Below are 15193 nucleotides of genomic sequence, written 5' to 3' on the forward strand. Positions count from 1 at the left end.
TGATACAAGTCGGAAGATGAAACATTAATATTCTTGTGTTAACATGTTTATAACTCTTGACATATCTAAGTATGCTGTGAATGTTGTCTGTAAGTAGCTTAAACCACATCCTATTGCAGATATCTTTCCCCATGTGTTGAATTGTATTACAAGAAAGCCAAGTGGGACAATCTTTGCAATTTCTGTATACCTGATTTCCTTGGTCATATTACTGTGTCCAGCCATTTGAGCCAAACCTATGTACAGAACAAATCACCAAAATAATAATCATTGGCATGGAAGCATTGGTTCCATGCCCCACCCTAAATTCCCTCTACCACAGGTGTTGTGCCAAGGCTGTACAAAAGAAGAATCAGGCATACTGCAACTGGCTTACATCCAAAACTCCATTTGCCTATAATCATGGCACCAATGCCTGGAAATAGCTGCAAGGAAACTATTTCTACATCAAAAATTGATTCTGAGAGAGCTAAAAGCAGGAAACTTGCATCCTGCCTAAACAATAGCCATGCCTTCTGGGCTCTAGCCAAAGCTATTGGCCATGACTTCTGCCCTACCACTATTACACCCAGATGGTACTATTGCATTATCTCCCACAAAAAAACAGTCTCCTGGCTTTCTACCTCTCCTCCACTTCTTGCATAGATGATCATGGTAAATGTCCCCCAACCATTCCAGACATCATTGTCATGTTTGACTATTTTCCAAAAAGAGATCAGAAAAATTTTGCTCAATTTGGATACCCAAAAAGTCTCCTCGCCCTGATGACATTCCTCCAATTGTTCTAAAGATCTGTGCTTTAGATGTGATTCTATCTATACAATTTATGCTGGGATTCCCACCTGGCTCGGTTCTTTCACCCGCCCTCTTTATATATAAATGATCTACTTCAGCCAACTGATCCAGTACACAGTTTTGCTGATGACAGCACATTACACTCCTCCTTTTTGTTTGGCAAACCTTGCAAAGCCCAAATCACCACAACCTGCAGAACTCTTACCTCTACTACCTTAAATTTTGATCTTCAAAACATTCATCAATGGAGTTTGAATAACCTTATCTATTTCACTGCTACCAAAACACAGCTCTACATTAATTCCCACCAAAAAAAAAAAAAAAATCTTTTCTTTCAATCTTATCTTTTTCAATACCCAAATCTCTATCCAAGCTGAATAGAGATTTGAGTATTGTCATGTCATTTCATGTTGTTAGATACTGAATGGAGAACTTCTTGACAAGTTATTCATTCAGGATCTAACATGTAAGCTTTACAAAATAACAAAGAAATTTGCATAATACCTGCTTACCAGCAGAAGGTGAGAAACACCTAAGTTGTTATATGTGAAAGTGAATATCAGTATGTGTAATGTATTGAATTATTTATTGTCAAAAGGAAAGCTAAAATCAAGAATTATGTCAGATTAGCATTTCATGTAAAGGAATAATGGCTTAACTTATGTATTATTAAGCTATCAAAAAAATCGTAAGTCGCCAGGTAAGAAATGACTAATAGGATCAATGGTCACGTCTAAACCGTAAATGCCTGCCATAACGCCAAAGGCTGCAGCTTACAGGGAAGGCTGACGTAAACACCTTTCCTCAAAAACAACACCTAATAGTAAGGAGGGAAAGCAAGGGATCAACCTAAGGGCAATGTAAGTTATGGATAGTGTGAAAAAACAATACAGAAAAAGAGGGCACTGAGAAAGAATATTTAAGGCAATACGCACCAAGCTCATGGCTTTTTTTCTGTTTCTTCCGGGATTTTGGAGATCGAGGATTCTTGACGAGTGATCAGAGATAGGACAAGACGAGGGTGCTATGTCGACAGACAGCCATGACTTGTCAAGTATTCATGACTTGCGCTGAGAGGTATTCTGTGGAGACCTGCACGAGAATAGACAGCTCATGCAGAATGGTGCCAAATGCTGAATGACCCACCCGAGCGAGCGGAGAAGGCTCGTAGTTCTAGCCATTTCCTGATTTGTGTCCAGTAGCAGAGAATGGAACAACTCAGTCACAAGACTTGACCCAGAACCAGCCAAGACAAAGGATGACCCAAGCAACACATGGCAGCTAATAGACCTTCGGAGGGACTTGGTAAAGTAAAGATTCTTTTGTTTTATATCTTGAGATTGTTTGAAGGTAGAATTTGTGTCTTGATAAAGCAAGACTGAGGACATTTTAAAGAACTTTGATAGGATAGAGTAATTAATACAGCCAATTCTATTAGACAAAGAATTGTGTAGGATAAATCTCTAACTTGATTGAAGTAGTGAAAACCCTTTGTTAATTGAGTAAATTTATCTAAGAGAGAAATGAGTTGTGAAATATCTATTTAAAGTTAAATGTGAATGAAGGAACTCGACTTGAGTGTGACATTGTTTAATTATCCATTTGTATTACATGATTTTGCATGTCAGTTTACGTAAGAAGGTTTGATTAGTATTGAACAGTGTGTATAGCTTAGCATAAGACATTCACTTAGCTGGCAATTCAGAAGTTTTGATAACTTAATACAAGATTTAATGTACCTGCCTTTTAGCATTAATAAACATGTTTTGTTACTTGAACCTGAGTCTTGCCTGAATTCGAGGTGTCAAACTACCACTTGTGAAAATAGAACCAAAATAGCGGGAAGGAGTTTAGATAATTATATAATTGTGATTAGATTTTAGGTCACGACTGCAAGGTACCAATATCTATATACTCGCGTGTGAATTCTAGATTAACGTATATGCCTAAAACCTAGGAATATTTCCCTGAGCATGAATTATATTGTTATAGGAAGCTGGCTGCTGCAGTTAAAATATAAATTTGCCAGTTTCTGAAGAGGAAATATCCTTAGGAGCCAAACCAGGTTATATATTAAGGAGAAAGATATAAAATTAGGGTAGAGGATATAGAGAAGACTGGATCAAAATTGGATCATACTAAATACGTACTCTAATAAAGAAGGAGACGTAACAATGTCACTAAAAAAGTAGGTACTTTTTTAGTGACGTTAAGGATGGAATTGTGGATCTAATTTATAATAACTCAGTTTTGTGAATGGGGAAAAAACAACTGTGCAATGTGTGTGCGTGCGTGCGTGCATGCACACTCATTTGCAAGTTAATTTATAGCTGGTTTTCTCTTGTAACATATAATTTTTATATTTCTATATTCATGTTATGCACCTGATGAAGTCTTCTAAGAAGATGAAACTAGTTGGCATTCAAATAATGAATATATATTATATTTTTTTTCTATTTTGGTATCTCTTGGCTTCTAGTAATTAAATTTCTTTAATTATGTGGGTGTGGAACAAAAACGGGACATTTCTGGTACGCTGTATATGAAAATGGAATAAGACTGAAGTGTGCATTATAATTATGGAGTATTATCATTATTATTATATTTATATGATGACAACTATCATTATCCTTTTATCGAACATTATCCATCTTTAATAGAAGTCTGGAGGAGGATAGAATACGTAAAGACTTCGTAAGATCTATTTTTATTTCTATTCCCAAGACTACAGGAACAATGGATTGCAGCAAGCACAGACCTATCAGCTTGATTAGGCACGTTGCAAAATTCCTAATCAACATAATATATAGAAGAATGGAACAAATGATAGAGAGGGAATTAAATGAAGCACAGTTTGGTTTCAGGGGAACCAGGGAAGCTATTGCAACACTACGCATATTGGGGGAAAGAATGATCGAGTGCAATAAAGATTTATATCTATGCTTTGTGGATTATGCAAAAGCTTTCGATAATGTTAATCACTCTGTTTTATTTGATATTTTGTATAAAATAGGAATAGATAAAAATATTATGAAAATTTTGTTCAGAATATACAAAACTCAAGAAGCCAGGGTCAGATTTGGAGGAGAGGATACTGAATGAATCCCCATAAGAAAGGGTGTGGTATGTCCCCACTCCTTTTTAATGTCTATAGTGAATGGATGATGAGGTGAGGCCTTGGAAGATCTGAAGGATAGAATAAAGATAAACAGACATCTGATAAATAATATAAGATATGCAGGTGGCATTGTACTTATGAGCGAAACAGAGGAAGGCTTGCAAAGAATTTTGAACAGGGTTGGAAATGAGATATATAAAATGAAAATAAACATTCAGAAGACAAAAAGTGATGATGATGTCAAGGAAAGAAAATGATGGGATGGAAATCACTTTGAACAGACAAAGAATAGAAAATGTAAAAAGTTTTGAATACCCTTGGGAGTTGGATAACAGAAGACAATAATAGATCTAATTATGAAATTAAGAACAGAATTAAAAAAGCAAAAGCAGTATTTTTCCAAATATACCACATATTAGGAAATAGAAATCTGAACAAACAGTTGAAAGTAAGAATCCTCAAGACAGTGATCTGGAGCATGGGGACATATGGATGCTCCTGGGCGATCAATAAGATGAGTGACCGACTGAATGCATTTGAAATGTGGTGCTTGAGAAAAATGGATCATATCAGCTGGACTGAAAGAGTGAGCAATGAAGAGGTTCTTAAAAGATTCAAATTGAAAGCAGAGTATATGGCTAGTATTCAAAGAAGAAAAAATAGCGTTTGCAGGACATTTGATGAGGGGTTCTTCTGGAGAGCTTCCCAGAATAGTATTGCAGGGAGATGTTGGAGGGAAGGAGAGGAAGACCCTGACTGCAATGGAAAGACAACATCAAAGATTGGGTGGGCATACCATAGTCTTACAGAAGCAAGAGATAGAGAGGCATGGAGGCATCAGCTGCAACCCTCTTAAAGAGGAGGCCACAGGATTAGATTAAATGATGACATTATTTCTTCCAAAAGTGTTGGTTCTTTCAAGATGCACTCATAAAAGTCGATACACGAAATGTCAAAGTGTGACTTGATCACAATTATTGCTTTCACAATCTTGGTGTTGAAGCGGGTCTTTTCATCAGACCACAAAGAACTCATGAGAGAAAAAAATCTCTCGACAGCTGTATTTGTTCCTGGGATTGCCATAACAAATGCAACAACTGGCAGTATGTTTTTGTAGGGGATGTTTATTTCTTGGAGCACCTTAAATACATCACACCACTTTTTGTCCCCTTCAGCATTTGTGTCGTTCCATTTTCTCATCTTGGAGTTCACAACATTATTTATATGACTGACTACATCAAACAATTCATCTTCATCAACAATATTGAATATTTTGCTGTCAATGTCACTGATTGCCTTTAGGCTGCTTGCAACTTCAGCCCAAGTTAGTGGAGTTTGAAACTTAATCTAGTAAAATGCTTTCAGTGACTAGAAATGATAAGTCCATTTGCTTAAATATTCAAGGAAAGTATCATAAAATAAATTTGTAACATCTAAAAATTATTTTTCATCAAGGAACGCCCTCATCTTTGAACTCTGAAATAATTGATGACATTTTAAATGTTTGAATTATCTCAGCCTTCCTATTTGTAATTTTCTGTCTGAGCAATTCCAATTCTTCTACCACTTCAGTTGCCGAAATATTTTCCCTTTCTATCTTCATTATTGTTGCTGAGAATATTTTCAGCTGGCTTTGCATGAAATGGACCCAAAGTATTGATTGTTGGTTACTGAAAAATGATTTCAACAATGTTGGGCATTTATCTTGTGATAAAAAGTAAGATCTGAGTCCATCATACATGTCAATAATCCTACTCACAGCTGGTATTAATGATAACCATATTATTTGTGCACTACCGAACATGCTTGTATTCAATTTCTGTAAATGCATAGAAATTCTTCAATTCTTCTATTCTCATTGTGTAAATGTGGAAATATTTTATTTACAATTGTTTCGATATCAATAGGCAAAATATCAGCGCTTGTCTGTACACAATTATGAACAACATGAGCAACACAGCCAATAGCATTGAGTCTTGAAAATACATTGTTGGAACCATGTCATTTGTATCCACTGAAGTTGGTGTTCAAGTTATCTGCAGAAAATACAATAATTTTCTCAGTCAGCTGCTGTTTCTGCAAAATATCCAATATATGATTTGCTAGCAGTTCTGCTGTTTCTCCTGTTATGTTCTGAAAATCTATCACTTTAACCTGAATACCTTTATTCGGGATGAAGTACCTAACAAGGACAGGCACACCAATTTCAAATCTCTGTGGTTTGATGTGTCTACCATAACTGACACATATTTGGCTTGTTTCAATTCAATTGCTATTTCTTGCATTGTGTAAGGTGCCAGGGCATTCACTAAAATTGATTGGCACTTTCTTCGCCCATGTGTAAATTTCTTTTGAAACAAATTTCACATTACTGCAGAGGTGTAGTAATGTGAAAGTTACCATTGACCTCAAAGAAAGTTTATGTTTTGCTGCATGAAATGCAAACAAACCTCCTTCAGCTGCAAGACATTTACTTTCATCAGTTAATTTACCTTTTGAATTTTTCGTGAAAAATTATATAACATCTTGACTTGAACTGAGAGCAGCAGCTGCCAATTTATGTTTTTACTTCGTCAAATGCTGCTGTATATCAGAATGGCCTCCATGTTCAATTGAAAAAACCGAACAACAATAAGATATGACATAAGGTACATTGCAACTTGTTTGTTGTTTCATCGTCTTTCAAGAAGGGATATTCTTCCTTTAAATCCCGAGTGAAACTATACTTCCTTTTCAGCATGATAAAATTTGGATGAAATATCACCACTCACAATATATACTTCCTTTAACTTGCACAATTACTAGCAGACCGACATAAGAAGCACAAAACAATGGTATGGTAGATAAGTAACCTTGTTACCACCCGGATGCAGCAATGCTGCCACTGGTTGCAGTATTTTCATCCTATCGCAAAGAGTGTGCGTTCATAATGGTTGATAATCATCATAGCTTGCATGTTTTTGATCACAAGCTATCATATGTCACCAGCAGAGACATTATCCTTTCCATATTCGAACATACAAGAATGAAGGCATGCCACAAATTCAAAAAAGGGACAATTAGTGTCCTGACAAAGGGAACAATCCTGTTAAAAAAAGATGTCTGGTTACCCTGATGTGTGTGTATGTGTATATACACACACATAATTAAATTTCTTTATATATATATATATATATATATATATATATTGTCTCCCCCCCCTCAAAAAAAGGGAAATTTTTACTTAAAAACTCTGACCTGTAGATACCTGCAAGTTATAGAATGCAGTGCTAAGGTTGATGAAACCATTGATTTATAAATTGCAAAATTCATTAAAGTAATAACTAAATGATCATGAATGATCATTTAGTTATTACCTGATGAACTGACATGCAATATATCCTTTATGAATATATATATATCTCCAACAACATATATATGTATATTTCCAACAACCAGAATTCTATCATTCTTTTTTGAGGTGTTGCTGTTGAAGATTGCCTTGCTGTTTTAGTCAATCTTTTGAAGAACAATTTGTCAAATCAGAATTTCTTTAAAGAAGGAAGCTATATCCAGTGTTTAACACCACTTTTTAATATGCCTAAAGAAACAGCTGGTTGGTCTGCTCAGAAAGCTACTAATATTCATTTATTATTGCAGGTAAGGTTATAATTTTATATTAAAAAATTAATTTATTAAATCAGTAAAAAATTTTCATTAATGATTTCTTTAAAGAAATATTGCATATTTTAGATTTTTGGAAACTACAATTTTTTTTTTTTTAATGACATTTCCATCCTCTAAAACTGGATATAATTATCTGAAAATCCAGTTTTATAGGTTTAAACAGGATTCGTTTTCATCAGTAAGCACGGTGATGATTTCTTACTGGACAGTGAAAATCACCTACCACCTAAAGATATTTACAAACATCCAAGATATAGTTCACATCCACAACTTGTAGGTTGAAGAGCAGAGGTACCATTCATTTGTTTTAATGTTCCAACCTTTGTATTGAAGTCATCATCAAATACTGTCTTTTAACAGAATAAGCAATAACTGTAAGCTGAATTAAGTTCCAAAATAATCAATCTACATGCTATGCTATGACCTGATCTATTAATTTTTTTTTTCAGGAATAAAAACCTTATAATCTCAACTTTTTCCTGCTATAAAAACAGCCAAGACCATCATTTGAACACATACAGAAATTTATAGACATAATATAGTGGATAGAATTAACAGCGCAGTAGGTAGGTTTAACACATACACATGCCAGAATACATCACTCTAGCAAGAATCAGGACAATATGAAGAGCGAAAATGGAAATTCTAGAAATGGTCTTAAGTTAGATAATATGAAGAACTTTGTTCTCTAGAACAAACATGGATTTGTTTTCCTTCTTTTTTTCCCACATCACTTTAGTCCTCCATTAACTAAGGTTATAATGCAAACATGAAAATCATTGACTACTTAAAGGTCTATGTTTGTAAACCTCTAGGTAGTAGATGTGGATAAAAGTTTTGCATTTATCCACTCATTCAGTATGGTTGTTATATTTTATTTACACATTTTTCTTTATTGGTTGATATCATGATTCTCAAAAGTTAGTGATCACTAAATTCATAATATATTTTGGTATTTTCTTGAATTAGTCTGAGTATATCAGCATTGGAAATACATTGATCTGTGAGACTTTTTATCTGTTCACTTCAAGCGAATTCATTTTTATTTATTTTTTTAAGATATTAATCTCGCACACGTACAAGAAATCTAAAGTAACAGTGCTGCATTGAGCAAGTGGTTAAGGAACATGTTGGCAGGTCTCTACTGACATCTTTCTGAGGGTTTCATTTATTTAAAAAAATTATGGAGAACACTGTTCCACAGAATTGAGATAGATGGAATGAAGGAAGAAGGGGGGATTTTGATTTGATAAGTTTATACTTTAATTTACTGATTATCTGATCTTCAAAAAACAGCAATGTTTCAGCATTTCAAAACTAAAGTCAACTGACCACTGAAATTGTTGCACTTTCCTACAGTGTATGAATGCTCCTGTGCAGTCAGACTGAATTTTATTACCTTTTTAACATTAGCTATCATTCTTTATATATGTCTAGAGGAGCCGAAGCATGCAGAACTGCAATATAAAATTGAAATGATAATGCAATGGAAAAAAATATATAACTTCTTGTCAAGTGTATTATACTTGACAAGAAATTATATTCTTGTCAAGTATAATATTACATTGCAACCAAGTGGGAAAACTTTCTACAAGTATCTCTCATCCAGAGTATTTAATAATAAGGTGATACATCTTTTTTTTTTTTTTTCTGCTTATGGCTAGAAAATATATGACTTCTCTTAGTGAGCAGTAGGGAATAGTGTATATATGGTGGATTGTGTAGTATGTAGATAGTGCCTACACCAAGTGTAGATACACGGTAAGTTGTGTGATGTCAAGTGTCCTCCCATGATGAGTCCTTGGATTCCATGGTAGTGTCAAGTAATAATAATAATATACAGAAATTATATTCTTGAAAATTATACTGGGGAATAGAGAAACATGTGTGAAATGAGAACACACTTTAGAGATCTGTTGGAAGAATCTGAAGAAAACTTTGATTAATTCAGCTAAGCAGGCATGAGGTGAAGTTGTTTGCAAGGCAAAAAAAGAATTTAGACTCCATGGTGGACCCCGGAAGTTAAAGATAGTCTTGGAAAAGAAGAAGAAATCATATGGAAAATTTTTGCTAATTAAATCAGCATGTGCCCTTAAAGAATATAGAAAAAAAATATATAAGAAAGATTATTAATGTGTAAAAGTAACAAAACAAAAGTCATGGAAAGACTAGATAGGCAAAGAAAATTGGATATATATCATAATACATTATGAAGAACTGGCTTTTGAAGGCAGATATAGATTGAAGTTGAGTATAAAAGGTACAGTATTTTAATAAGGACAGACAGGATAGGAGAGGAGGGTGGGATATGCTGCTAATGATATCAATGGATTTGAATCCTACCAGGGTATCAAGCTATGAATGCAATGTTAGTAACACTTGTTCCATGTAGCAGTGAGTTTGAAGCAATCAGGTATGAAGTGCTGTTACAGACTTCATGGGTCAGTAGCTGGTGAAGATTAAATGCGTTACAGAATTACCCTGATGGATGATAAATGAGTAATTGCCATAGAAGACTTTCATTATTTGAACATCGATTGGGTAGTGATTAAATTGTATGAGAAAAAAGAAGTTGAATTTATTGAGCTTTGTGAGACCACTTCTTCAAAGTTTGTAACTAAGGATATTCTCAAGATCAGAGCGTGTGTTGGATGTGATTAAAATGTCAAAGGGGTTTTCATTTAAAGACTTGACTATTATGCTGTCCTGTTGGTAAGAGTGTTGCAGCTGTATTGACCTGGGAAGTAGTTAAGTATATGGATGGCCCTCAAAAAGGTTCTCATCATGGGGTGAGGAGAGACACAGAATATTATAATAGTACCACATGAAAAATTTCTATTATTATTACCAACTTTTTATTGACAGTTTTCTTCCAAATTAATCTATTATATGTCAGGACTCAGATATCATCAGATCGTATACTTTATTCTTCTGAGACGCTTACTGTATCAGCACACCTAGATCTTTGCCCAATTTGGTTAAGTGACCATACCTCTTTAGATTAGCTCCCTGCTCATTCATTCCTGAATACTACAATATTAATTCCTTCCTAATATCCTTATTTTTAATACAGTTCTGCCATTGACACCATCTGTTCATTTTCCTAATATTTCTCAGAACTCTCATATCTGTGGTTTCCAATTTTGATCAAGTGTTTTTTTCTGACCCAGCTCTCAAATTCATAAGTTAAAATTATTTTGACTAATTTCTCTTTTACTTCATATAAATTTATTCATTTGATTCCCTACTGTACTAGCTTTGTTGATACTATTATCTCTTTCCATATTTACAGTCTTCACTGAAAATTGTGCCTAAAAAGCTGAAATGTTTTACTTGTTCAGTCAGTCTCCATTGGAGATGCAGTATGTTTTTGGTGCTCTTGTTGATTTCCTTAGTCTTTGTATTTTTAATGCAGATTTTTGCACTGAATTAATTACAGCTGTTATTCAGTTTAGTTAAGGAATCCTACAAACTTCTACTGGATTTATTCAGAAGCACATTCCTGCAAAAGAATCCTGCAAACTTCTACTGGAGTTGTTTAGAAGTGTAAACAACTTCTTGTTTACACTTCTAAACAGAAGTGTAAAAGTTGTTTAGAAAGTAAAGAGGTCAATTGAATATCTTCAATTTTGATATCAGGCCTAATATCACTTTCCTTCATAATGTGATCCACACAGATGATGGAATAATAGTGGAGATGATTTGCACACTTGTCTGACCTAATTTAACATCAAACCATCTTCTTATACCTTCTTCAATTCTAGCTGCTGACTTACAACTCAGATACAGACTTATATCACTTGATATAATCATAGCATTTTGAACAGCTTTTCAATTGGTATCTTTTCATGTGTCATTTCCAGACTTACAAAACTCAAATACAGATCCTTATTAGATTCCCATGATTTCTCATTGCTTTTCAATTGGTATCTTTTCATGTGTCATTTCCAGACTTACAAAACTCAAATACAGATCCTTATTAGATTCCCATGATTTCTCATTGCTTTTCAAGAAATGAAAATTGGATCCTGAAAACCTCCATTTGGCCTGAAGGTTTATGGAAAATTCTTTGCTGACAATTCTTGGTCAAAAAAAATTCATGATTAGCACATTCTTTATCAGAAAATTTCTCCGTGGGAAAGTTTTTTGCGAAAATGCATTGAGTAAAAATCCGTTGAAGGAAAAATTTCTTCATGAGAAAGTTCTATACTGTGATTGTTTTTCATGAACTGATTCTTCACTATATCAGTTAAGACTGATGGTAAAATTATACACATATATGAAAAAAAATATAAAACAAAATATATTTTAGAAAATATATTTTCTTTCTGTATTTTGATATTATTTCTTTAATTAGATTTTATTTAGTTTTTTTAGAATATTTTTATTGCGTATAAAGTAAAATTAATATTTTGAATTTTACTGATCAGTGAGTTCTCTAATTTTTGTTTATTTCTTAAAATGTTAATAATTTTTTTCTTACTTAGATATTACAGGCTCTGTAGATGGGACATTCATTTTTATAAAACTGGCATATGGTGGTTAGGTTGCAAAATATAAGAATATTTGTTTTATTTTATTTTTTTTAACTTTTGACTATTTTTATGTGCACTTAAGACTCATCCAGATATGATATTTTTTACTGAACTAACTCAGAAGGTGAGGTGCTTTCAGTTACACAATACTCATATATTTTGGAACACTTTGCTTTTCCTGCATGGTAAAGAGATTTTGAAGGCTATTATTGTTTCATAGGGCTAATTTAAAATGCCTCTGCAAAAAAAAAAAAAAAAAAAAAAAAAAAAAAAAAAAAAAAAGATTATTTGAATAATCCAAAATCTAGCAGGATAAATACCTCCAAATCCAATGATGTTTAGTGATTTAATTATTCTGCTGGTACAGAAAGTCACACACGAAAATGAACAGTTCCTTTTGCATAACAGCAATGATAGTCCCAACAGAATGCTTATATTTTATACTAAATGTAATTTACAGTTATTGTTGCAGTCTACACCTCAGTACACAGATATTATTTTTAAAACTACTTCACCTCTTTTTAAACAGCTGTGCATAATTCATGACATTCTTAAATAATAACATTCCTCAGTGTTTTCATTAATGCCTCAAAGAAACGAAGATATATCTTTAGAATTTTGGCTTAGTTTAAAAAAAAAAAAAAAAATTGAACCAAATTTTTCACCAAATTAATTATAAAATTTTGAAGTGGCTTCAATTAATGCATTCTATACAGCATTTCCAAATTGTCAGCAAAAGGTTGCTTTTTTTCATTTTACCCAGTGTATATTTTGCAACATCCAAGCAAATTGGCCTCCATCCAATAACTATATGAAAGTGAACAGAATTTGCACTGAAAATGAGCATGATATCAGCAATTCCATATCCAAACATTGTACGTTGTTTTGAAGAATTATGTGAAAACCATGACTATCTTTCTGAAGCTCAGTGCCTAGTAAGAAACGTCATCAAGACACCACAAAAAAACTTCAGTGCATTGTCAGAAACTTAAACATCTTAAGAGGACTTGCTAATAATTTAACAACTGTTGATTATTTTTAAAAAAAAAATTATAATTATCATTTTTATTGAACTATTTTTAAAATGAAAAACATGTTGAATTTTCTAGCAAAAATTTTTTCTACAATGAATTTTCTGGTGAAGAATTGCTGGCAAATAATTTTCAGGAATTGTATAGATATGGGCTTGAACTCAGCTTGTTCTTCTCCATCTTTCCTTTCCATAATTTTTCTTAGCCTCTTTTCAAGTATGTTTGCATAAATCTTACCTGGAATACTCAGTTAGGAAATTCTTATTCAACATTCAGTTTTATTTTTTTACTGGAACTGCACACCAGGAAATTGATGAAGCCAGGGATTTGGGGGTAATAGTAGATAGGGTTGAAGTTTAGATGGCATATGACTGAAGTACTGAAGTAGCTGGGTAGCTCACAGCATTACTTGGATATTGAAGAACACACTAGCAAGCAGAGATAAAGAGAAATTATCATTCCTCTTTATAAAGCCTTAATACAACCATATCTGGATTATTGTGCTTAAGATGGGTTACCTGGGTTTCTTGGAGATGAGGAATTGGTGAAGAGGATCCAGAGTTGAGTGATTAAGATGGTGAGTTGTCTGTGGAATGCTTCCTCGGAGAATAGATTGAGGGTTTGAAGATTTTAAAAGTTGGTTAATAGGTTAATAGGGGAGGATAGGATAGAAGCATTTAAGTTACTTAAAGGATTTTATAGGATTCATGCAGGGGAAGTGTTTCAGCACTTGGCTTGAGGGAGCAAAACAAGAGGTCATCCCTGGAAGTTGGGTACGAGTGTGATTAGCAAGGGCATAAGGACTCTCTTTTTCACTCAGAGAGTAATGTATGAATGGAATGGTTTGCCTGAGTTAGTTGTTAGTGCTTTGTCTGTTAATAGCTTCAAGGAAGAGGAACGATAGATATTGTATTGATAGTTTGTATTTCCCATGATGAGTCTTAGAACTCCATGGAGGTGGCTGTGCAATAATAATGATATTTTCCTTTTTATAGATGGGTATTATGAGAGTTCTACTGTAATCATTTTGAGTTTGTTGAAGTGACCAGGCCATCTAAATTATGCAGGCTAGCCACTGTAAGACTTTTATACCTTTGTATTTGAGCATTTCTTGTCAGATATCTACTATAGCTGCCTTTCCACATTTCAGTTTTTTTATAGCTTTTTCTACCTTGATATGTTGATATATATATATATATTATACTCCTGATAATTCCTCATGACTGTATTCTACCTCTGTTCTGTCACTTTTTGTTTTATTTGGTAATCTTTTAAAGTGATAAAGCTATATAAGGAGGGTGTGAGTGAGGGAGTGAGAAGTAGTTTTTTTACAATATCTGCATGTAGGCACTAAACAGTGCCTGCTTTATTCAGCCTCATTTGCTCAGTGTTAGTGTCTGCATGCACACACCATTGTTTTTTGTGATTCCTGATGATGGCATTGTAACATTGCTGAAATATAGGAAGGTATTAATTAAAGATTTCTTTAATTAATATTCTAGTATACGTTGTCATTTCCTGAAAAATTAAAACTATGTATAACCAACATATAAGCTTATTTACAAGAAGAGCCATTGTATTGTATTGTACATGCCATTGTATTGTAAACCAGTGTGTTGTAAACCTTCACATACAGGACATTATCTTTATACCTCATCTCTCTTCACCATCCTTCTCAAAAAATTATGCATAATCCATACACTAAAGAATACAGCAGTTTCTATTATACAAAATGAATGATTCCAGACTATTTCTCTAATTTCTTTGTTTTCAGTTGCTATTCCAAGAAAAGAGGAGGTTTTGTGTTGTTTTGTGTATCAAATCCTAAAGAAGCCACCAGTTCTCATTTAGGTGGTGAAACTGGTCGGTGTAATTTGTTTATTTAGGCAACGATTAATAAATTTCTGTTTTCTATGAATCCTTTTTTAATCATAAAACTTTTTTTTATTAAAAAAATCTTAGGAAAGTTGGACTGGAGACTATTTAAAGAAAGGAAATCAAAAAGTTGATATCCCTTGTAGATATTAGGAAAAAAACAATAGAGACAG

General features: G+C 33.5%; 1 protein-coding gene across 2 annotated transcripts in view; it reads left to right on the forward strand.

The window, feature by feature from the left end:
- LOC150099478 (general vesicular transport factor p115-like) overlaps positions 1–15193 on the forward strand; it is a 354365-nt gene that overhangs the window by 140897 nt on the left and 198275 nt on the right. For both annotated transcript variants that reach the window (XM_090403647.1, XM_090403648.1), the window contains exon 7: positions 7374–7552. In XM_090403647.1, coding sequence (XP_090259773.1) covers positions 7374–7552 — 179 coding nt within the window. The remainder of the gene's footprint in view (positions 1–7373; positions 7553–15193) is intronic.

The sequence above is a fragment of the Typopeltis vanoorti genome, chromosome 14 (genome assembly GCF_054136105.1).
Source record: "Typopeltis vanoorti isolate ZY-2024b chromosome 14, IOZ_Tvanoo_1.0, whole genome shotgun sequence".
NCBI classification, from domain to species: Eukaryota; Metazoa; Arthropoda; class Arachnida; order Uropygi; family Thelyphonidae; genus Typopeltis; species Typopeltis vanoorti.